The 24,019-nt window shown below is 40.9% G+C and overlaps 2 protein-coding genes across 4 annotated transcripts; one reads left to right on the plus strand and one right to left on the minus strand.

Moving 5' to 3' along the window:
- Positions 1 to 677: 677 nt before the first annotated feature.
- gemin2 (gem (nuclear organelle) associated protein 2) lies at positions 678 to 4,180 on the minus strand. Its single transcript, XM_005738713.1, has 10 exons — positions 3,845 to 4,180; positions 3,609 to 3,693; positions 2,870 to 2,959; positions 2,653 to 2,712; positions 2,388 to 2,504; positions 1,922 to 1,966; positions 1,759 to 1,827; positions 1,413 to 1,523; positions 1,189 to 1,247; positions 678 to 1,006 (listed from the first exon to the last, which is right to left on the minus strand). The coding sequence occupies exons 1-10, from the start codon at positions 3,967 to 3,969 to the stop codon at positions 967 to 969; spliced, it is 801 nt and encodes a 266-aa protein (XP_005738770.1). The 5' UTR covers positions 3,970 to 4,180; the 3' UTR covers positions 678 to 966.
- Positions 4,181 to 11,357: 7,177 nt separating this feature from the next.
- Positions 11,358 to 23,712, plus strand: mia2 (MIA SH3 domain ER export factor 2). Of its 3 annotated transcripts, none has more exons than XM_005738715.1 (23): positions 11,358 to 11,526; positions 14,059 to 14,190; positions 14,342 to 14,363; positions 14,515 to 14,603; positions 14,848 to 14,919; positions 15,471 to 15,581; positions 15,689 to 15,760; positions 15,888 to 15,992; positions 16,131 to 16,253; positions 17,631 to 17,810; positions 17,959 to 18,049; positions 18,196 to 18,263; positions 18,355 to 18,425; positions 18,516 to 18,617; positions 18,703 to 18,799; positions 18,935 to 19,002; positions 19,308 to 19,393; positions 20,132 to 20,245; positions 20,672 to 20,821; positions 21,526 to 21,810; positions 21,953 to 22,002; positions 22,083 to 22,239; positions 22,327 to 23,712. In XM_005738715.1, the coding sequence occupies exons 1-23, from the start codon at positions 11,512 to 11,514 to the stop codon at positions 22,560 to 22,562; spliced, it is 2,496 nt and encodes an 831-aa protein (XP_005738772.1). In that variant the 5' UTR covers positions 11,358 to 11,511; the 3' UTR covers positions 22,563 to 23,712. The 3 variants fall into 3 exon arrangements, with proteins under 3 accessions (XP_005738772.1, XP_005738771.1, XP_005738773.1); XM_005738714.1 differs by lacking the exon at positions 11,358 to 11,526 and adding an exon at positions 12,214 to 12,422; XM_005738716.2 differs by lacking the exon at positions 11,358 to 11,526 and adding an exon at positions 13,661 to 13,678.
- The last annotated feature ends 307 nt before the right edge of the window (positions 23,713 to 24,019 follow it).

Below are 24,019 nucleotides of genomic sequence, written 5' to 3' on the forward strand. Positions count from 1 at the left end.
AAATGTTGAATTGTTTGTACTCACTCACTTTTTATTATTATTTGTAAATATGTGTACAAATGGTTGGTTTTTTGTACTTTTTATCAATAAATCTCAGCAACAAAGGACCTACACCCATGTGTGTAGATTTCTCCCTAAGATGGCAAACTGAAACACTCCAAGTTGGTGACTTATGGAGATTTATTTCCCTGGATGATTGAGAATGCATCAAGAAGTTCACAGCTTTTAGCAGCTCCCCCACCCCCTCAATCACACACCCCCACTCCCCTCCCTCCAGAATTCCTACTTAACAGCCTAATATACATATGAATGACTAGCCAGTTTAGCTTCCACTTCCACCATTTGACTGCTCTCCAGGTTTATAGGTAGAAACGCAAAATAATGTTGCGTGGGGGTTTAGGTAGGTAGGTAGAAGCCTGGGGATGCCAGTGTTAAGGATGAAACCAGTGTGTGAGGCCTTGCCCCACCCTATCATGAGCTATTAAGATCACTTGAGGCAATGTGTGAGGGGGTTGAAGCACCTGGGACTGTATTGTAGGTGGCTGATAGCTGGAGTCGTTAGCCACCACACCTGTTCAATAGTTGTTCACAACAGACATGGCCATAAAATGACCTGGATGACTGAGAACCTGCATACACATAATCAGCAATGATGTACACACACACACACAGTTTTCTTACAAATCACAGATAATAGAAAACTTTTATTTAGAGCTAAATTACACACATATAAACGCACAAAGAAAAGCATAAACCTGTTTGAAAAAAGTAGCCCTGATCCTGCTGCATTTTCTTGTAGTCCCTGTGTGCCAGCGCTGCTCTGTGCAGGTAACCAAATACCTTACAAATAAAAACATGTGTTTTTGTAATCCAGTCTCTTTGTTTTCGAACTTCAGCTTTCACCGCAGCCAGACTTAACAATATGATCCTCCATATGTTGGTGAGGTTAAACAGATCAGGTTGGCTTCACTCCTGCTGATCTGCCAGATCATTCTGTTCAAAGTACCTGCAGTAAAATAAAAGGAAGTAAGTATAGCTGCATCCTCTGTACACATCCAGACAGCAATATCATGGTATCATCACCCTGAACAATTTAGACACTGGTGGTAAAAAAAAAACAAACAAAAAAACATTTAGGGGTTTTTCTCTACACAGAGTTTCATATAAGAAAAATACAGAGAACCTTACCTGGCAACAAGACAGATGAGCAGGTTGAGGGCGGGTAGTTTATCATCTTCCTGGCTGTCCTGTGAAGTCATGCAAGCAGGGAAAAGACTCAGCGTAAATAAAATCAAATATCATCAAATCTCAACAAAGAACGAGAAAAACATGGCCTGCTGTGGCCGTTTCAAGCATGGAGTGATAGCACATAGAGATAGTGCTTTACAGGAGATGGTAGGATTGTGGCCTACCAGCGTGCTGCGGAGCTGGGCGCATCTCCGTGCAAGCTGTCTGATGGATGAGTGAGCTTCGGGCAACAGAGGCTTTTCCAAGCAGGCCAATAAAGCATACAACCAGCGCCCCTGGAACAAGAAGATAGACTGCAAACTCAAGTATTTCACAATAACTGCAGCCAATAAACCATCACCTTCTATATCTGAAACATAAGACAGAAGCTGAAGGAATGTTTGGTTTCATGATATCTGTGCGGAATGCATAGTCAGCTCATATCTATCTTGAATGCAACACAGGATGACTATAAATGCGTGTGGAGTTCGGAATCAGCATAAAAATGTGGCGCTAATACATCAAACTCACCAACTGTGGAACAAATTCTCGTTCCTCGAACCAGCCGATGAGGATTTCCAACACCATCAGCACTGTAGACTGTAGACAGGTGGGAAAACGCAAACACACACATCTTCTAATCAGGCTTTGACTGGTTTAGAACATCTTGAATGTCTATAGAGGGATCGTTTACCTGATTTAGCCTGCTGATGATGCTTAGGAAGGGAGGGAACCCCATCTGAACAGACAGAGAAATGCTGAGGTAAATAGAGCAGTACACATTTTGGATCTGAAAAGTAATGCCGATGCTGAAGTGCTTTCACTCTAAATAAAAACACTTCCGTTTACATAGAAATCTGTGGGAAAATGGCCCACAACTCCCTGATGACTCCGTCACTAGTTTCAGCTCACACTGAATACAACATAAAGTGATTTTTTTTTAATTATCGGCATTATTAGGAAGATTTTCAATCACAGGTTGTTACTTGTAAGTGTGTGGTTTCAGGTCCAGTTTCAGTGCTCAGTTGGAGGCTTTATGACAAAACCTCATTAACCAATAGGTGATAGATGTGACCGACAGCTTCTTTACTGTCAAAAAATCTTACAGATTGTATTCATGATGACACAAAACATTGAGATATAGCCATTACATATATAACCTTGCTATAGTCCAGTGCTGGCTCTGGTTCTGCATCTGTGTGGGAGGATGAAGTGCCCAGATAGACCTTCTCTCCTAAACAAAACCTCTTCCAACCCTCCTCATCCGTTAGCTTCGGCTGTAACATACAAATACGAGCATACATAAAATTTTAACATGAATTCTGTTTTTAAGTTTGCCTCTTGGAGAAAGACAAAGTATTTATTTGGTTATTAGAGGAAAGCATTGCATGCTGAAGCATTAAAATTTACACATTACCACATTACCATCAGCACGTTGTCATCTAGAGTTTGGCTGGTCCAGTGTTTCCTGTGCCTTGTGATACTCTAAAGGAAAAAAAATGTTGTAAATGTAAACAAAAGTTCATAAATTGTAAAATATCCATTTGTACAAATTTGTGCGGATTTAGACCTACAAAAAGTTTTAGTGAATTCTGTTAGGCTTCGCTATTGTATAATATCATAACAGCAAAAAGGCTCTTACCTGTCTGACTTCAGAGAAATTGCTGACTTGTTGTTGTTGCCATCTTAGACTTGGGGAGAAACCCACTGGAGCAGCATGACACCCTGCCACCTAAAAACCAGAAAACAACCCCACAAAAAATGTAACTGAGAAATAATCAGAACAGATGAAGCATTATTGAAATGTATTATGTTTTATTTTGTATAGCATCTTCTTTTCTTTGCCAAATGAACTTCTGTATACTGTTTACATGATCAACGTAAAAATCGAACACAGCACAACATTTTTCAGAGCCCATCATTCATTTCTAACTGTGCAGTGAAAACTATGAAAAGATATTAAGAAAGATTCGTACAGATGTGCTCAGAAGTTTCCATCCACTCATCGTGGGTATGAATGTTTTGACCCTTTGTGGATTACAGAAAATCAAAAGTAAATTAAAACTTGTGCACCCAATTCTTGTTTTTCAAGGTTATTGAAGTGAATGCTTTAAAATCATTCCATCCTGAAAAAAAATGAAAAATTCAAAGAAATCATTTAGAAGCCCAACATTATGAGGACATTCACACCCATGATGAGTGGGACTGACTGCTCACATCAAGGTAAAAATACTTGAAATACTTTGATTTGCAGACACCACAGAGTAACAAAGCTAATGAACCCTGTCACTATCAGGGTCAGGGCTTTGTCATTTCCTTTAATTTGTCATACATCTGCAGCATCAACCAGTCTCAATACATTTGCCTCTCAGTTTACTCACAGATGCATTCACTGTTTGCTTCTTCCTTAGTTTTTTGGGGTCAATCTGAGCGACCACCACCTCTGGGCACAATGAAGCCTCCAGCCTGTCCAAAAGGAAAAAAGTTCATTGAAGCAGCCCGACCACCTCAACTAATACATTAACACACCAAAGAGAAAACAGGCAAAGAGAATCTAGGAGTTAATTAGACGCGAGCATTAATAAGAGGTGTGTTCTTCAGGTTGCGATGCACTTACTGGACCTGTCGGAGGTACTCCTGGGGGTTTCTCGGCGGTCCGCTCAGGTCCAGGTCGCCCACGGTACCGGATCCACACCCCACGGGCAGCAGTCTCGGCATTAACTCCTCCACGTCTGACTTCATTGTGACTGAATGTGTAAGCTCGGCTAGCTTTTAACTAAATGAAGCAGTCAAGCTCAATTAAAAATACGGACTCGCAACGGACCAAAACACTAAACTTTTACCAAGAGTAAACACAACCAGACTAGACCGCCATCTCTCTCGCAAAACAAACGCATAGTGATGACGTCGTCTTTGTGCGCGCGTTTGCCTTGTTGCCACAGCAACAGACCAGCTGTCAGTCCTGGAGAAAGGTCGAAAATAATGGAGTGGGTCTGTTTTAAATTGCCATAGCGTTTACCCGGAACCCCGTTTATGTGTGCACGTATTAAAATCTCAATGAAATATCAATTAAAGCAAATTTCCATTAATATCAAGTCTTCTAATGAAATAGAAACCTTTGACCAGCGAACTGATAATATTTGGTATTGCAAGCAGGCCTGAGATGTTAATGATTATCCCCATGCTGGCCTTATATCTTATCTCAGCTGTTTCATTTAGCATTGAGTCTTCAAAAGGCAGCAGCTCAGAGGCAATGTTCACTTGCCAGCACAACGGGAGTTATTTCCACCCCACTATGGACATTTACTACTTATAGCCTCCAGTTAAAAGTCAGATAATCATGGCTATTTTTCAGGTCTCTAGGTTCCTGTGGTCACTGGGTGCAGTTTTAGTGATTTTACCCCACTTAAATATCGGATTATTGTCTGACTACAAGATCTGCGGAGACTCTGAGTGTCAAAGTAAGTCCAAAATCTACTGATAGCTCCTTAAATTAATGACGATAATGATGGTCACCTCACAACTGTGTTCTATTGCTGTGGTGTGTGTAGGCCTCCTAAGCAGAGTGCAGGCTATAAGGGACCACCGTGGTAAGGACTGTCGTTTCCTGAGCTTCAGGCAAGGAGACACAATCTTTGTTTACCACAAATTGACTGGAAAGAGGAATGACCTGTGGGCAGGCAGTGTATGTGTCATATTTCGATCTTTTTTTCCCTTTCTGTACTTCCCTAAATCTTCATTCATGTCAGGTTCTCACTTAGAGACAGGCAGAAGGAAAACCTAAGCCTCTGACCCCTGTAGTACTGTGAGGTTTGGGGCAGTGTGCTGCCAGGGTGTTTCCCTATGAAAGGGCAACCTCAAATTAATCAGTACAAACTTGTGTGATGACCTTTATCCTTTGATTGATGGTATTGGTCTTTTCCAGAATAACAGTGCCCCCATTATCTGTGCAAAGGAAGAATGAATTATTTGATTATTATAAAAGATTATGTTTGCAGTCATCACCAATGCCTAAACAACAAATGACAGAGAATATTTTTAAAGAATGATCTATTATGACAAATGTTGAGATTTCTGGGTTTCTTCAAGGTAGAAAGAAGAAAAATGCTGACAGCTCCTTTGTTTCCTTTTTTATTTCAGATTGACAAAGAGTTTGGATATTTTCCAAAGGATGCAGTGCAAGAAGAAGAGGTTCATACTACTGTGGAGAAAGTAGTGGAAACACAGGTAATTTCATCATTCATATGTAAACAAACTTTAAGTATTAAAAAGTATTGTCAGTATTATTATTATTTCTAATTTTTCTTCCTAGTTTCCTTTCTTAAGAATTACATTTTTGCCCTTTTTCTGCAGAAATCTGATTTCTTCTGCATGAATGAGTTTGGCTCCACTTATCTGGATATGGATGATGATGATGATTATATTGACCAGAAAATCCAAATCCCGGAGCCAGAAACCACACAAAAAATTACCCAAAGCACTGATGACACGAACACTGAAAGCCACTTAACAACCTCAGACTCCCCAGTTTCTGCACAGGAAGAAGAAGAACAAGAAGAAGAGGATCAGAATAAAAATGTTGGTGGTTCCGGAGCTGGGTTTCAAGAGGAGACACATGAGATTCCTGTGGTTCCTAATCAACAAGGTGGGTCTCCCTCCTCTTCCTGGCTTGGTTCTTCAGTGACAGGATGGTTAGGTCTGGGTAAAGAGGACCAACCGGACAGTGTGGCTGAAGGGGAGATAGAAGATAAGAGGGAAGACACTCAGTCTGAAACGCTCACATCCTCTGTGACAGGATGGCTAGGCTTCGGAGAAAATGGAAAACCTGACAATGGCAAAGAAAATGTGAAACTTAAAGAAGAAACTGCTGAATCGTTAACTTCAACCATGACTGGGTGGCTCAGCTTTGGAGGTGGAAGCAAAAGTGAGACAGAAGAGGAACAAAAAGCAGATGAAGACAAAGAACCCACAGAGAAATTCAGGAGCAGGAGGATGTCCTTGGACCTTGAAGGCAGCCAGTTGCAGGAAGAGGAGAAGAAAGAGATGGGGACTTTAGGTTGGCTGGGGAATGGGCTGTCAAGCACACTGGGGTTTGGTTTGACCAGTCAGGAGTCAGGACAGGAGAAGGAGGAGAAGGTGCAGGCTAATTCTTGGTTAAACATGGAGATTGAAGGTATTCTAGGTTTCAGGAAAGATAAAGTTGGAGATAATGAAAACAAAGAAAGTGAATCTAAGGAGGCAGAAATAATCACAACTTTAGAGCAACCAACAGGATCACAGAATGTGGATCACAGTGAATCAGAGGAGGAAATTATTAAGACAAGCAATAATTCAAAGGAGGTGGAAGAACTGTCAGAAGACCAAAATATCCCGTCTACAGAACCACTTAATGGTCATAGTGTTGATAGCAACACAGATATTTCAGACAGTGGGATAAACAGCGATTTCGATGAAGAGGCTGAACCCACAGTTGATAACAAAGATATTTCTCCTGAAAGGAAGTTTGAAGAAGAATCTCAGGCTTTAGTAGAATCACCCCCCAGTAAAGATGACGATGACAATATAGAAAAAAGCAAAATAAATGAGGAGAGATCTGAAGAAAGGGAAGGTGAAGACGCTGTGATTCACAAACCAATTGGAAATGAACATATGGATAATAGCAGGGAGTCAGGAGAGGAAGAAAGAAAAACTCCAAGTGCTATCAGTCAGGATTCAACACCACCACCTGAAACACCATCTGAAAGCATTTTGGGCCCTGATCACGTTTCAGTGGATTTAAAGTCAAAGTCTATGCTGGTCAAGGAAGATGAAAAAGACCAGATGGAGAACAAGAAATCAGAAAGTATGGAGGAGGAAGGGGCAGAAATCACAAATCAAACTGATAACACAGAAGAACCCACAGAAATGTCTCTTAAAATCACCAGGGGTGACGATAATAAAGGAGAAGTCAGTAATGAGGATACAGATTTACCTGAAACTCAGACTGAGGAGCTGAACGGTGATGTAGAAGACAGTAGCACAGAGAGCCAGCCTCACTTACCGTCATCTATGGAGAAAAACGATCCAGTTCCAGCTGAGAATGAAAGTTTTACTCCTTGTAGTGCTGAAACAAATGATGACAATTCAGATACAATAGCTCTTTTTGATAATAACACAGAAGCAGAGACAGTTCATGGGGAGTTAGAGCAGGAGGGAGAAACTCTGAGCTCACAGGAATTTGATTCACAGCATAACCCTGGTAGAAGCACTCAAACTATCCCAAAGGATAGAGGAACAAGTGCACCAACCACAGATCAGACCTCCGTGTCTCCAGTGATGGAGCATGTTAACAATGAAAGCAACAGTGATGCAGGCAAACTAAAGGAAATTGTTGAAGACAACATAAATGAGTCCCAGCAGGTTAAAACAGAGATAGAAGCATCAGGCACTAAAGAAGATGATTTGAATGAAAATGACTTCAAGTCAGTGATCAGCTCTGAATTAGAGGCTGAAAAAGAGGAGGAGTCAAAGGATGGGGGGAATCAAGGGGTGATGAAGGTGGAGGATAACGAGGAATTGGAGGATTTAAAGGATATAAAAGAGCAAAAGGGAGATGAGAAAGAGAGCAATGAGGCAGAAGTGGAGAGCACGCAGGTAGAGGTGGAAGACCTAAAGGAGGCTAACAAACAGTTGAATACAGAGGAGGAAAAACACCCCAAGGTGGAGGAGTTAGTGGAAGAAGAGGAACTGGTGGGTCTAGAGGGAAAAGAGAAGAAAGAAGGTGAAGGGGAAAAGGTGAAAGAGCAAAAGGAAGATGAGGAAGAAAAGGAGTCTAATAAGCCCGATGTGGAGAGTATGCAGGGGGAGATGGGAGAGCTAAAGGAGGCTAACAAACAGTTGAATACAGAGGAGGAAAAACACCCCAAGGTGGAGGAGTTAGCGGAAGAAGTGGAACTGGTGGGTCTAGAGGGAAAAGAGAAGAAAGAAGGTGAAAAGGTGAAAGAGCAAAAGGAAGATGAGGAAGAAAAGGAGTCTAATGAGGCAGAAGTGGAGAGTATGCAGGGGGAGATGGGAGAGCTAAAGGAGGATAGAAAACAGCTGCAGAAAGAAGAGTTACCAGAGAAGGAAAAAGAGGCCAAGGTGGAGATGTTACAGAGGGAAGAAGAACTGGAGGGTGTACAGGAAAAAGAGAAGAAAGATGAAGAAGGAAAAACAGTGCAGTCTTCTTATTATGAGGCAAAGATCCCGAGCACCATGAACATACAGAATGGCTCAGGATCATCTTTCACTGAAATAGTCGCACAGGTTGAAAGCCACCAAGATGTGGAAGGAAGAAATGGGGAGGATGCAGAGAAAAAACAAGCCAAGGCAGAGGAGCTAAAGTTTGAAGAGACTGACCGAGCAGAGGTTGAAGAAGTGCATCAAGAGGAGAATGAGGTGGATGACAGCTTTAAATGTTCAAATGAGCTTTGCCCTCAAGTGCATGAAGAAAAAGCTGGAAGTGGTTTAGAGGAAGGAGGTGAAGGAGCAATACAGACAGAGAAGCTAAAGGATCAAGCAAACACACCAGGAGAGAGACAGATAATAGACGCGGATGAAGAAACAGCAAATAACACTTCAGAGGAGGCAGAAAGCACTCATGCATTAGGCCAGGGAGATAAAACGGAGTCTGGAGACACTGAAAGTAGCAGCAAAGAAGCACAACAGTTAAACTCCGATCAACAGACGCACACAGAGAAGGCTGCTGTTGTAGTGGAGGATAAAGACACTGATATAAAAATGAGGGAAAATGTTAGTAATGGTAGTGAATCCTGGCATGAGAGAGGAAGGGAGCCTTCAGCCCCACATAGTGACCCTGCTAAAAGTCAGTCTGTGACATCTGAGCAAACTGCCCAAAGTTTGACTGATGATGCGTCTCCACATCCACCTACTGATCAGAGTGGGGAGACAGAGACAGAGAGTAAAACCAGTGGAGCTTTTGGTCTTTTAAAAAACCCCTTTGGTGTTTTCAGCCAGAAATCTACCACCGAATCTGACGGGTCCACCGAACCAGCCCAGAGCTTCAGTACTAGTCCAGGTGAGGCGTTGCATTCGCAAGACTCTTTAACTCCTGAACAAGAACCAGATTCCACCACTCACCACCTTGAAGTTGTGCACAAAGACTCTCCCACAATCACAGAGCAGCCACAGCTTCATCCTTCCTCTGCTGAGATGACAAGAACTCTCTCCAAACATTACAAAAACCTGCTCGCTCACATGGGTGCAGATGAGACAGCTATTTTGCTAGAGCTTTTTGGGCGACACAAGCTTCAGTTTTTGGATTACATTTTGTCCAATTCAGACACCATGTTGTACAAACCTGATGAGGAGGATGAATCTATATTGTCAGATGTAGAGAGACTTCTGTATCATCACAAGGAGACGCTGACTGCTCCTAGCCTGACACTCACTGATGCACTGCAGGAGGACAAAGAAAAGACCCGAATGCTTATGGCGCTTCAAAAACTGGAAACACTGTTGGGAAGAGTGAGACACACTTTCAACACAAGACAGACCAACGACCGTAATCATCAAGGTAGTTTTTGTCAACATTGCCTCCTACTGGCTTCCTCATGGCCAGTACTAATGAGATTTAATTCAGTCTTTTAAATTCAGGCATGGTTTTGAATTGCATCTGTACATGTGTTTCCCTGTCAAATGCAGCCGAGGCCAGCTGTGTTGGCGTCTCTTGTTCAAATCATAGAAAAAATAAGAAAGCAAACACTGAGGAAGAGTCGAAGACGACACAAGATCCATCCATCCAGAGAGATGACTGGATGATAATGAAAGAAGGCAATAACCAAGTGGGTGGTGGTGTAGGAAAAGATGAGATAAGAGGAAAAAAACAGGGCAGAAGTGTTGAAGAAGCATCCCTTCCTCATGTTCAGCCAGGATCACCAGAGATGCTGAAAGGTATGGATAACCCAGGTATCCATTAATCAAGAAGAGTTTAAAATATTATTAAAAATCTTAAGCAAAAGCTACTCGACCTACCTCGTCATCGTCCTCACTTCACATAACCCCAAAAACCGGATGGCCAAAACAATTTTTTTTTTTCATTTTTTACAGTAATGTGTCACATTAAAAGATAAATATTTTTTGAGCATCATAAAAGAGATGTATGTTAAACAGCAGTATGTGTGTTACTTGAACTGCAGGAGTTATGAAGCAAATTCTGGACTTCGTTTATCAGATGGCTGAAGACCCCTACGCCCACACTTGTGCAGTGAGGGAGCTCCTCATATGGCTTACTGTGCAGGTACGCTGTGCCAGTTTCTGAGGATTTATAATCTGCAGAAACAGAAACCAATTTTTTGTCATTTGATTTCCAAATATACCTTTTTGCTTTAATCTACAGAGATTAGTGTTGTGTATGTTGAGAGGGATTCTTCAGTTCATGCCAGAGATTAATCCACAATGGCGATGAAGGGGGGCTGAGGTCAAAGCAGGGTGCAGGGTGCATGCTGCCTGGCCAGAATTTTTTTTTTCTGATCTAGTTTTAACATACTTTGTCCAATAGCTTTTGATTTGTGGCTAATTGTGGCCTTGATCATGTTGTACAGGGAAAAGCAAAATGTATCATAGCATGGGCTGCTATGATACATTCTATGAAGGTGAGATCTTATCTTCATTCTATGAATGTTTTGCGAGTTACAAGTCCTAAAACTTTACAGCCACTCAAAGTGTCACAATCTAATTCAAAATCTTGTTTTGTTTAGTATGCTGTTTTCTTGTAATGAAATTTAAGAGCTTAAATATAATAGGTTTATCAGTTTCTATAGCAAAAAAACATTAGTGCTTTGCATATTTCATGTGTTTTCTGATCATTCGCTGGGGCAACTTTCAAGCCTCAAAATAGGTTATAGCATAACCTACATTTTGATACCAGGATCATCTTCTAGCCATGATTCCTGATATGTCAAAATAATTCTCTAATATAGTCATTTCACTTGACCCGCCTCTGTGTTTGCATGCCTGTATTAAAGGTGTTAAAGTTATAGTACAAAAAAAAAATATATGGGAGGCACTAAAAATCACCCTCTGCTCTGTCAGTGTGGCATTTTGTGGTGCCTGGTTCTTTAAGATATTACTCTGGTGACATGCTGAGCTGACTCTCCCTCTGGCATTTAGCTTTGCTTACGTCTCAGCTGTCAAGCTGGCTAGGTTCCTTAAACATTACTCACATTTGGGTCTGTGACACTCTGGACTCACACACCTGTGAAGACAAACTGTCTCTCATGTTTTGAAAGGCGAAAGTGGTTTCAGATGGAGGCCAGACTGGTGAGTATAAGAAATACTGGATGGCTGTCAGAATGTTTTAATTCACATGGAAAAGACAGAAAAATATAGTAATTGTTTGAGAAATGTCATATCTCGTATGAACAGCTTTCCTAGTTATTTCATTAATTCAGTAAAATAGAGCATTTTTATTTTGTTCTGTTAATGCTTTACGACTCCATACTTTCCTACGTGGGTCTTAATTGTTTCTCTTTCTTTTTCATATGGGACGTCTTTACCTTCACCTGTCTCCTAATTTGTCATTGGCCTAAGGCCGAGCACGCGACACGTTGACAAATACCCGTTCGATGCAAATGTGTTACTTTTTCTTTGAATGAAAATGATCAAAATAATGATAATACAGGTGTCATTTTGGTAACACCTGTTTCTCCTGGTGTCACTTTGAAAGCGCTCCGATATGCCAGTGTGGCATCTTACAATTGGTGACGTTGCGACTGAACCATTTTCACCAGCGGGGGTGTGCAATCATCCGGGTGAACTTGTGAGGACACGAAACAGCGTGCACGTGATGCATTATACTATACATGCTGTGTTTATATTATTTTATATTTTCAGATTTTATTTGATGTTTGGAGTGTTTACAATGGTTGTACAGCTGTACAGTAGTTTTCGTTCTACTCCCTACGACGTCCAGCAGGACGTGGTATAGTCCTAAGCGTCAGTGTTGTGGATAGGATGTGAAACCGCCGCTGACCCGCTTCACAGCTCTAGTTTCTTAACGGTGTAAATATAAAAATTTTTAAGTTTAAATATACGTCAGATGAAATAATTTGGACATGGCAGAGAATCCGGCGAGTGACCAGTCGGGCATCAAAGCGGCCGACTTCCAGGAGACGGCAGAGGCTTACTACAGTATCGCCGTGGAGAAAGTGAAGGATGTACGTTATGTGGCAGGTTTCGTTAGCAATTCCCAATTAGCCGAAATAATGTAACGGGCTTCCATGTAACAGTCATGTTTTTGTATTTTTCGGTACTAGCTACAGCTCTTGGTGTTGTCCATCTCATTCCGAAGTAAGAGTATGACCTGTTGTCAGGATTATTCTTCGTGTTTTCAAAGATGTTTAATTGCTCAAACAGTTAGCTGGTAATAGTTAGCTGGCTAGTTGTCAGTAACAGCGCTGTCTTGTCAGGTGTTCGGATTTAAGTTAAAAATGACAGATATTTTTCCACATTTGTCTGTAGTAGAATGATATAACTATTAACACTGCGCCCTGTTTAATGTGGTCAAAAACTGGGTAACTGTACATAAACCCATCTTCTAAAGACCAGCTGTTTGGTAGTATTTTGTTTAGCAGTTTGACAGATTGCTTTCAGGAAGCCCAAATCCTGGTCCTAAAAACCAAGAACCTTATTAGAAAATATTGACCTTTCTCTGTCAGTCCGGTGCATCATAAATGTTTAATATATTTGTATATTCAAATTTATTGGATATGCATCAGTGAATGTACCATCAGATGATAAACAAATGCATGGTCACACGTTAACACCATTGCATCTATACAAAAACATATATCTTTGTATATATGCAGTATTTGCCACTCAGATTTTTCTCTGGAGTGCTGTCCTGGTATATTTGTGATTTATTTTAATTTTTTCATCAGTCTGGGGCCTTGTTGTGATCAGTTTACCATTGGTGAATCTTAATGCTCTTATTCTCAAAATTTAGTCACTGCTCATCATTTATCACTGGACCTTCCTTCCTGTGGTACCCTGTCAGTGGGCTGGTTTCATCATTGTTGTGGGACTTTCACCTTTGTTTGACACACTCATACTCCACCATCTTGAAATGCAGCTGGCAATGGTACTACTAATTTTGTGCCGCAGAGAGCTGGAGAGGTTAATCTAACCAGGAGTTTGAGTCTGTGCCCTCCATCCCCGCTTTCCTTTTAGTCTCCTTTTAGTTCTTCTCTTCAGGATCTGGAGAGGAGGTGTGGCATATTTCTAATCAGCAACATTAACAACACCTCAGCCCATTGTGCCGGTGCTCTACAAAAGCCATTAGAGCTCAGTTGCTGGTGTGGCTCTTCTTGCTGAGATGCCTCTTCTTGGTTTGATTCCTTCCTCCAAAAAACACTGCACACACAATTTCTTTACTCTTACACTCACTTGACCGTGCTACTTATTAACAAACATGGTTAGTTTAAGTTCTTTATTTGCTTCTTTAATAAAAAAAAACTGTCTTTTAAATGGCATCTCTCTTTTTGTCAAGGTGTGCGACCACGGAAAGTTCTACTGAGAGAAAGTTGATACTTGCTGCATTATTATTTGGCACATAGTATATAGTACAATGTATTAATATATTTAAGAAGGCACGGGTCTGTCTACACACTGGTTTGGGCAGATGGGCTGCATTTTGCCCATGTTCAAGAGGCAGTCATATTTACTCAATGACAGAAAAGCTAATGTCCTTGAGCATCAGTAGAACATCAGGTTTTTATTCCCGGACTCACATATCCTATTTAAAAACACACACAGGTTCTAACAGGAACTGGTCATTATTTTCTCTTTTCTCAGGTGGTGTCGTCTCTGCCCGATGACTTGAGACCTGGGCCAGACCTGTATGGTGTACCATGGGAACCTATCATTGTCTCTGGCCTGTTGGGCCTGATGACACTTCTGTTGTTCACCTGTAGATGTTACAGCTCTGTGAGTGCACAGCCATGCATATTCACTTCAATATCATAAATATTTTTTGCCACCTAAGATGGTTTGATAAGTATGGCCTCTATTTGAACTGTCGGACCTGTCACTAAGCACAGTTTTTTTCTTTTCTTTCATTTCTTTTATTTCCTCACAGATAAAAAGCAGAATTTATCGACGTAAGTTCTCACTTCCTCTACCTGAGTGTCATTTTATGGACACGTTTAACATTATCACTGACAGTTTTTCTTCTCTTTGACCTGTGAATGTTAACAAATAAACCACTTTTTTTTTTTTTTTTTTTAAATGACAAAATTGGCTGTTTTTCAGGTAGAGAGCAGGGGATGGCAGAACAGGTTGCACAGCTACTGGATGAGAAATCCAAAGTCCTTGAGAGTCTGAGTCAGTGTCAACAAGAGGTTAGTAGTTATGCCAGTTCTGTCTAGACACAGATCTGGTCTCACACAATAATTTGAGGTCAGAGATTTTTTTGTTATATATATATCCTTCTATAGATTTCAGATAATTTGGATTACAAGCTTTCTAAGGTGATATCTACAAAGCAGAGAGGTTTACTTACTGAGCATTTGTAGGTGATCAGAAATCTAATGAAATTCTTGATGATATCATGCATGATGTACTGAGAAATTTATTCATCTACAGTATGACAACCTTGAGAGTTCACAGAGGGACAGCGGTGTCTTGGCTCAGACTCAGAAGACAGAACAACTGGAGGTAAGGCAGAGAAAAGTATGGAAACCATTCTTGGTGTAAAGAAAACCTACTTGAATGCTCCTTAATGAATATGGCTCACACAGTGTTCATGTCTGGTACACTGCTACGCTCCCACGAGCCTCATCTGTGTGAACAGAGACACATGTCCTATTGTTTATTCAGTTGAACAAGCTTGTATTTTCTTTATTTGCTTTCAAAGTCCCTACAAAGAGGATTTTTTTTAACAGCCATATGTTCACACTTGTTGGAATAATTTTTGAGTGAGTGGTAATGTATAGTGAGGTTTACCATATTACAAAAAGAATAATAACAACATTATTATATTATTATTATTATTATTATTATTATTATTGATGTACACAATGAAGTACAGCCACTGCCATGTAATTTTTGACACAGACTTGCAGAACTAGTCAAAATGTAGAATATTTGCACTGCTTCACCTCAGATCTATAGTGACATTATTTGTCATGTCTTTACAACCCTTACTCATGTTACAGTGTCCCAGTTTTGCAGCTACTTGAAGTAGTTTTCTGATCTTGTTTTCTTAGGTCAAAGCCAGACAGTTGGAGCACTCCAAACAAGAGTTGGAGAGGGATCTGGAACAGCTAAAGGATCAACTGGACCAGCAAAGGGAGCACAGGACAGAACAAGAAAGGAGGGTAGGTGCACACACTAACAGAAGTACTGTGGAAGCCTAGTTGGCAATCCTGAGTGAGAAGCTGTAGAATTCATACTGAATGAAAGTTGTTTTGGTTTCTCTATCCAGATAGCAGTCCTTGAGGAGAGCATGAAATCCCTTGAAGATGAAACTAAAGACTTTCAGTCACAGGAAGAGCAGGTGCAGTATTCCAAAACTGTCACATTTGCACTTTCGCCTGTCTGTTCTCTTTCCTCTGTTGGTGCTTCTTTTCCGCCTCCTCTCTGTTCCACTAGGTTTTATAATATTTCTGTCTGTCCTTCTCTAGGCGCAGACCACTTTGAAAGTGTACAGCATGAACAGTGACAGACTACAGAGGAACTTGGAAACAGCTGGAGAAGAGAATGTAGTGCTAAAGGAGAGCAATGCTCATGTACGATGGACACACACACACAAAAAACTTCGTATGGCAGTAAACTAAATAGTGTTTCCAAAATGGGTGCACAAGACTGTTGGCTTACCTTTTTTTTTTTTTTTTCTTCTCTCCTTCCCCCAACTCTTTTCTCCACAGTTGAGGCAGCAGGTGGAGGGATGGGCAGAGAGAGTGAGTGAATTGCAGGCAGAGATGAAAAGGTGTGAGGTTGCTTACAGCGGGATGATGCAGGATGTGGCCACCAAGGATGAACGTATAATGGTATGATTTATTCTAAGGTTAAGTTCTGTGAAGCAGCCCATAAAAATGATAAATTTAAAATTTGGCCAGTCTTCCTTTGAGGTCATCTTTTTGGAAATGCCTGAGTAGCTACCAGCTCAACTTTTATTTTTATGTTGTTCAGTCCATTTAGTCCTTTTCAGGTCTGCCTCTGTGTGAAAACAGACACCCTTTAACTCTCTTTATATTTCGGGAAGGTAGACAAAATTGCAAGTAGGGTGCTGAGTTTAGATTTTGTTTGTGTGGCCAAAAAATAAAGAACACTGGCACAAATCACAGTTCACAAAATTTCCACTGAACATTCTTAGGACAAAGGTAAATTGCCTCTATTGAGGTAATGGTGGATGATTAATCTGATTGTGATCTCAGTTTTAATTTAGGTTTCAGATTACTCCTTAGCATTTGTTTTTCTCTTTTTTTTGTCTGGTGTTATAAATCAAGACTGTTTCTTTCGTTTACACTGTAGCACTTACAGACCTCCTTAAAAGTTCCACCTCACTTGCTGACTGTAAAAAGATTCTTCAGTTCATAAGATCTATGTAGAAGTATTATCAGTTATTACTTTTTTTTCCCCCAGATTGCTCTGGGTGTCCAACTGTTTGCTTTCAGTAGTCGTGACTGGTCACCGTCAGCTTTGGCTTTGTATCGTTATCTCCACGGCGGGTTAACTGTTTCCCTAGGTGCCAAAGCCTGGTTCTATCTTTGCCCCCGTTTTCTGGTCAATGCTTGACTCACTATCAGATAAATGTGTGATTTTGTGAAATGAATGAGTAACTGTGCCAGTTGTGTTCAAGGGTTTTAATTTTGTCTTTTGGGGGGCAATAGTCAAGTTGCAGTGAGCATGCTCCTCGTTGTACTTCTAATCTGTCTTCAGGCTTGGAAACTATAGACTGTTTAACCAAAAAGTGCTGCGTTGTAATTGACGAGCCAACTCTCAGCACCAACAACAATTCTCTGCATAGAAGTCGGGTCAGTTTGAAACAGAAGCCGTTTGCTCTGCTCATTTTTCCCACGTCTTTCTTTCTGTTTGCTTTTCTTCACAAGAGAGCAAACAGAGAAAAAAAAGAGGATCAGCGCACACCATGTTAGTGGCCATAATAGGACTTCCAGGGAGTGAACTGAAAACAGCAGCCATGCTACAAGCTGCCTGGACGTCTATGAAAACACGATCTTAAGGGCAAAAACAGACATTTTTAAATTTCTGATTTTATGTTTTGTTTTGTTTTTTGCTTTTAACTATATTAAATCAGGTCTCAACTACTGTCATGTCTCCAGAAAATGGCAGAATGACAGAAAATATATTAAAATGATTCAGTGAGAATATAATTAACTGTCAGAAAAAAATCTGTTTGCTTCTAGTCCTTAACAGATCGGCTGCTGAGGTTGAAAGGCTGGGATTCAGAGCTGGAGGAAGAGGAAGGAGGAGAAAAGGAGACAGCCAATGGTACGCCAGAAAAAGGAGAGAAGAATGGAAGAGGGGACATAACGGACACCCAGGCCCATCTGCAGAAAGTCCAGAAACTTGTTTATGCTGCTAAGGTAGATGGAAACAACCAAGAACATAGTGTTTAGCATTCAAGTTGATAATGTGCTGGCACGCAAGAATTATAATTATTTATTTATTTATTCATTTTTTAATGTAATCTCTGTAGAGTTTCCCCTTTAACATGTCTTTATTTTTGCATAGCTGAATGCAGACCTTAAATCCCTAGATGAGGATAAGGACAGAGTATTTGCCAAACTGAACGATGAAATCAAAGCAAAAGAAGACCTGCAATGTAAGTAAACTACAGAACATCTATGTCAATGTACTTATTAACCTTTTCCATATTAATGATATGTATGAACCATGCTAGAGTCTCGACATATCCCTGGTAGCGTGCATGTCATGTCTTTTGTTTTTGACCCCCCCCCCCCCCTCAAGTAAGCATAGAAGATATGGAGAAAGAGAAACTAACTTTGCAGTCGGACGCCGAGAACTACTCGGATCAGGTAACTGACCTCACCTGTGTCTGACTGTATTTGTTCTATACATGGTCCATATCTGTTTTCCTTTGGATTAAACCTTTTACCTTGTGTTTAGGTCCAACGATTACAACAGAAACTCCAGATTATGACAGAAATGTACCAGGAGAATGAGCTCAAACTACACAGGTATATGCATATGCAGTAAACGGTTTTATATGAACAAATCTATCTGTAACAATCAGATGATGTTAAAACTGTATCATTAAATATTTGTAGACTTCTGACGGTGGAGGAGAAAGAGCGTGTGCAGAAAGAGGAGAAGTTAAACAAAGCAGACAAAAATATTGCGCTGGCGATGGAGGAACTTAACAACTACAGGTAGCTGAAACACAGTCTGTAGCAGCTCGAAAGCATTTGTTAGTTTTTCGTCCTTACAAACTGTCTCATTTCTGCTTTGCTTCAGGCAACGAGCTGAAGAAATGGAGGAAGAGCTGGAGAAAACCAAACAGTCTTACCAGACTCAGATATCAGCACATGAAAAGAAAGCTCATAATAACTGGGTTAGTAAAACTCGACAAAGATTTGTCAAGTTTCTTTCTGAATTGTTACACTTATGTTATAAAGTGAAAGAAACTGTGGTTATACAACTAATTGCCCCTGAAATTCTTGTCTTGTTATGTTTTTGGCATTTCCAGGTGGCAGCCCGAGCAGCAGAACGAGAACTGTCAGACTTTAGAAGAGACAACGCTCTCCTCAGACAGAAGTAAGCATGATGTCAGCATTTTGAGTGAAATACTGAGATGATTCCCTCATCTCCATGTTTCTGCAGAAATCTATGATCCAGTATAGTCCTTTTATTGGCTTTATGTTTGTGCCTTTTTTTTTTAAATAAAAAGTTGTGAACACACATTATAAATGAGCAGTTCTTAAGACTGAAATGTACTGCTACTTTTGTCATGTCAGCTTTTAAATACATTTTCTTTTTAAATATATTTCTTAACAATTGTATTAACATCTCAGGACCAAAAGTGCTTGCCATGTTTTAACTTTAGGTGTGATTGTTTGCAGACTGACGGATACACAGTTTAAACTGGACGCCCTCGACAAAGACCCGTTTGCCTTGAACAGTCTAGCAAGACCAATGCCTTTCCGTGGTACGTACACACACGCACATATAAATCATTAAAACATGACATGAATCATCAAACCTGAAAGGTCAGTCAGTGGAAAAAAAGCGTACTTTTCAATAGAATCCTGCAAAGAATTTTCTTCTAATCTGGGGCTTAATCCACGTCCGGGACAACTCACAAAAATGTCTCTGAGGACTTAAAGCTGCAAAGGGTATTTTCAAACTGTTTGGATGAAGAACCTTCTTGGAAGAGGAAGTGAATTGTCTTCAAAAACTTAAAGAAGTCCAGTAGTCACCTTTTAATGCTTTTAAGCCTCCCTGAGCCTGGTTCAGCTGGAGGTTTTCTTCTGTTAAAAAGGTGTTTTTCTTTCCTACTGTCACCAAGTGTTTGCTCATAAGGGGTCTTTGATTATTGGGGTTTTCTCTGTAGTGTTGTCGGGTCCTTACCTTATAATATAAAGTGTATTCAGGCGACTGTTGTTGTGATTTGGCACTACATAAATAAAATGGAATTTTATTTATTTATTTATAAATGAGACAGTTTTGGAATGTGAATCCTAAGAAGTGGCCACCCTGCAAAAATCTCTCTGAAAGTACTATAATTAGAATGACAGATTAAAATCTCTAGATGTAAATCACTGACTGAAGAAGGTGGTTGGAAAGTTCTAAAAAAGCTGCTTCTTGCCTAAATTGCGGTCGTAAGACTCTGCAGGGCTGCAGATTTTCTTCCATTTGCACTCACCAAACATTCCTGTATTTCCAGCTGAAAGGTCACCGTATGTTCCTTCTCCTCTGGGTCGACCTTCATCGGAAACCAGACCATTTCTCTCACCTCCTACGTTAATGGATGGACCACCTGCTCGACTGTCTCCTAGAGGTAAATGCATTTAAAGGTGCAGCTAGCTGCAGCAAACACATACACGAAGCATGGCCAGATCCTTAGAATGACACACAAACACTACAAATATAAATATACTTGTAATAATTTTATTCTTACATAATTGGGAGAGTACATTTTCTCATTCATACTCATAAATGGTGTAGAAACATGCAGCATGTTGGGGATGACCAGCTGACTATAGCATGACAAACTGCTGAAGCATTTTGTTGCATGGTCTGTGCATGCTAACAGCAATCTTGAATGCACAAAAGACAACAGAATATAATGTGATGAAATCTGGACTTACTGTCATCACCGTCTCTGGGCGTTTGTTCTGCTTGTTCTCTTTCTTCTTTTGTGCCCCTCTCTCTGTCTGTCACTCTTCCCCCCCCCATCTTCTTCCAACAATCCTTTCCTGCACAGTGTCTCGTGGTCCAGGGGAGCCCCCAGGAGGCCAGGGGGAGATGGAGCGCAGTGGAGGTCCTCATTCAGACAGCGGCTCAATCTCTCCTACCTGGGAGAGAGATCGCAGAGGACCCCCACCAGGACCACCTGGGCCTTTAGGACCTCCAGGTGTGTGAAAAAAAACTGGAGAGAACCAGACTGTTACAAGTGCCCACACAGCCAACATCTCACAGATTATCAAGACAATGTTTAGCAAACAGAAACGAAGGGCCAAAGTTTCAAAAAATGAGGTCAGTGTAAGTATGAGTAATCCCTGTGAGACCTTAAAATAGCCACATGGAAGCCCCCTGTGCACCTATTCAAACCTTTTTTTCAAACCTTTTTTTTCCCCCAGCATCTCCATTAGGTGATAGTAAACTAAGTTGTCACTGCATGGATGACATTCCCCTGCAATGGTTCCAGCACTTGCGTATGAAAAGAATGAATGAGTACATGAATACACAAATATGAATAGAAGTTAGTTGATATTCAACATAGTTGTCATGCATATTATTACTGTGTGCATGTGCATCTTGCATTTTAAATATAATATAAGTATAGTGTGTGTGTGGGGGCGGGGGGGCTAAAGCATGTTGATGTTGCATGTTCATTGTCTTGAAAGCATTTTGAGGTTTTTTGTTTTTTTTTTACTCTGGATGCTAAAATTGTCCCTGTGATGAAAGTATTTGTACAACGTATTACTACATTTCTATTTCCAGCTCTTATGTGGTAAACCTCAGACACTCACTCTCTCCTCTGTTTTCTGAATGTCACCACAGATTTAAGCTTTGTGTAGCAAATATCTTCTTACTATCCATTGCTCTCTTCTTCAGGCTATATGTTTCCAGAACCAGGAGCTCCCATGTACAGAAGACCTCTACCTCCTCCAGGAGCTCTGGGCCTTTTGCCTCCTCCTGACTCTCTCCCTCCTGGCGTCCTTCCCCCCGGTGTCCTCCCACCTGGTGTTCTCCCTCCCGGCGCCCTCCCTCCTGGCGTCCTCCCTCCCGGTCCACTCCCTCCTCGTGCCCTTCCTCCTGGTCCACTCCCTCCTCTCCCTCCTGGCTCCCACCATCCTCGGAATGTTCCTCCAGGACCCTCTTACCCTGCAGACATGCCAGGTGAGTTTCTGCTCTCTCTCTTTTTTGACTCTAAATGGGTAAACTTGGACATGTAAACAAAAAAAATCCTCCTTAGCATGTGCTGAAATGCACACGTGACCCTCATATTTCTGTTAATTCACTAAATGTTTTATCAATGCAGATTCCTACAGAGAAAACAGCTTTGGACCTGGTGAACAGGACCATAGAGAGGTAAGTATATGCGTCTGTGTGTGAATACTGAGTGCTTATTTGTGGCTCAGCCTCTCTAATCTTTTTCTGTCTTCCAACAGTCCGGTCCTGAATGCAGGACTCCCCCTGAAGCAGATCCAAGGATGGGTCCACCAATGGGTCCCATGGATGGTCCCTTTCCTCGCAGAGCCCCTTATGGACCCCCACCTCCTGATTTCTACTCTCCCAGGGGACCTGGGGGACTTCCCATCAGGCCTAGTAGGAACTTTCATCCATCTTTGCACCTTTAACCATCTCCAGATGTCATTATTGTAAACTTGACCTTTCCATTTTTTCCCCCTTCAGTGTGGGTTCCTCAACCTCCAGGAGTGATGGCCCCTCCTCGATACCATCCTAGTGGAGCTCCCCTTCCTGTTGGTCCTCATCCTCACATGCCCTCCTATCCTCCCAATATGCGACCCCCTTCTCCCGACGGCCACCCACCTTCTTCCATGGGCCCTCCCCCACCTCATCAATCCCTCCCTCCCGCACCACAAAGCCAGTCTCCAGAGAACGCAACCTCACCTGAAGACGCCATTTGAGCCTGACTGAGTTTCTACATCAGCTGTGAGACGAAGAACTTCTGGTTAATGTTTAACGTGGACAGTGTAGGGCAGATTGCTGGTTACCCTTTTTCCATAAACATCTATTTATTCACCAGAAGGATGTGTTTATTGAATAGTGTTTGCAGGGGAGAACATCCTCCTTCATTGGCCTGTTTTCTTGCTGCTTGTTGTCTAATGACATTATTTCTTACGTCTTTGTTATTCCCTCACCTGTTTCTCTCACCATTTACATTCTCTATGAGGAAGCTGATGTTAAAGTAAACTCGGCCTGGACTGCGTGTGTCACATGACCCAAAAACAGCTGCCTGTCGTCTAGTCAGCGTCAGAGGTTTTTGATGGGAATACTTCACTGAGATGAAGGAGAGATTTGAATGATCGTACCATGTCTGTCATGGCAAAAACACAACTAGCCCTGAAATAGTTTTTGTCTGTCATCATCAGTATAATTTTAAAAAATGTAGCTGGTTAGCATCTTGTCGTTTGATTTTATGACACTTCAGTCCGAACACGTTAAGCCTGGTTTTGCCTGCGACTGAGCTGAGTTGATCTTGAACTCAAATGAGACTGCTTTTGGTGAAATGTATCAGAGTTGCATAATTGAATTTCACTGACTTCCCTGTGGGAAGTGGGATATTTTACTTCTTATTTCACAGTGAGAGAAGCAGTTGAACAGTGCTTTTGATCATGTTACAGTGACTTTAATATGGCCTAGACTTTGAAAAAGGTGGCTTATAATAGCTGCTCATGTTTCCCTGAATAAACAGTCACAGGAGTAAGTTTAATAGACTGACTGGAACAGAGGATACCTTCATGTGAATTTTGTAAAAAGTGATTATTGCTAGATTAATAAAGACTTGAATTGTCAGTGTCATCATATTTACTAATGTAAGTTGTTATGCATACAGCTGTAAAGTCATCAGGAGAAACAAAACATTATTAAAAAATAGTTACATTTTAAATTTTTAAATTGTTTTGAATTTGACACTTCTGAAATTGCAAAATATGCTTTGATTTATTTTAACCTTGACTGTATACAACAGTTTCTCAACTTCTGGTGATTTATCACATGATACATTTCCAGAATATTTTAAAGATGCTCAGAAAAATCTGAAAATAAAGGTTTACTTCTCCAGCTTCAGTCATAATTATGCAAATTTCTCCCTGTAAATATACAGCTTAATAGAAAGTTTCTGTCAACATTAAACATGTAAAACTTGAGAAAAAGATCTGCTAGCTCATTACCCAGACTATCATATAATTAAAGTTTTAATAGGGGGTTAGAACTTTTGTCATTTAATTGTGTATCTCTTAGTATGAATGAAGTCTTTATCAACTGTAAAACTTAAAATGCATTTAAATGCCTGCTAGTCCTCCGCCGTGGAACTTTGAATCAACATGTTTTGATGCTGTAACTTAATCTGATGGAACTTCTT

Source organism: Pundamilia nyererei, unplaced genomic scaffold (genome assembly GCF_000239375.1).
Source record: "Pundamilia nyererei isolate P.nyererei 1_Seehausen unplaced genomic scaffold, PunNye1.0 scaffold00086, whole genome shotgun sequence".
Taxonomy (NCBI): Eukaryota; Metazoa; Chordata; class Actinopteri; order Cichliformes; family Cichlidae; genus Pundamilia; species Pundamilia nyererei.

What these genes read in the sequence shown, in the direction of transcription:
- gemin2 (XM_005738713.1), bottom strand. Translation starts at nt 3,969, where the DNA reads ATGAAGTCAGACGTGGAGGAGTTAATGCCGAGACTGCTGCCCGTGGGG. An exon ending in GAGAATTTGTTCCACAGTTG is followed by an intron (nt 1,524 to 1,758) that starts GTGAGTTTGATG and finishes TTCTTGTTCCAG; the next exon opens with GGGCGCTGGTTGTATGCTTT. An exon ending in CTCATCTGTCTTGTTGCCAG is followed by an intron (nt 1,007 to 1,188) that starts GTAAGGTTCTCT and finishes ATTTTACTGCAG; the next exon opens with GTACTTTGAACAGAATGATC.
- mia2 (XM_005738714.1), top strand. Translation starts at nt 12,321, where the DNA reads ATGGCAGAGAATCCGGCGAGTGACCAGTCGGGCATCAAAGCGGCCGAC. An exon ending in TGAGTCAGTGTCAACAAGAG is followed by an intron (nt 14,604 to 14,847) that starts GTTAGTAGTTAT and finishes ATTCATCTACAG; the next exon opens with TATGACAACCTTGAGAGTTC. An exon ending in AAGACCAATGCCTTTCCGTG is followed by an intron (nt 19,394 to 20,131) that starts GTACGTACACAC and finishes CTGTATTTCCAG; the next exon opens with CTGAAAGGTCACCGTATGTT.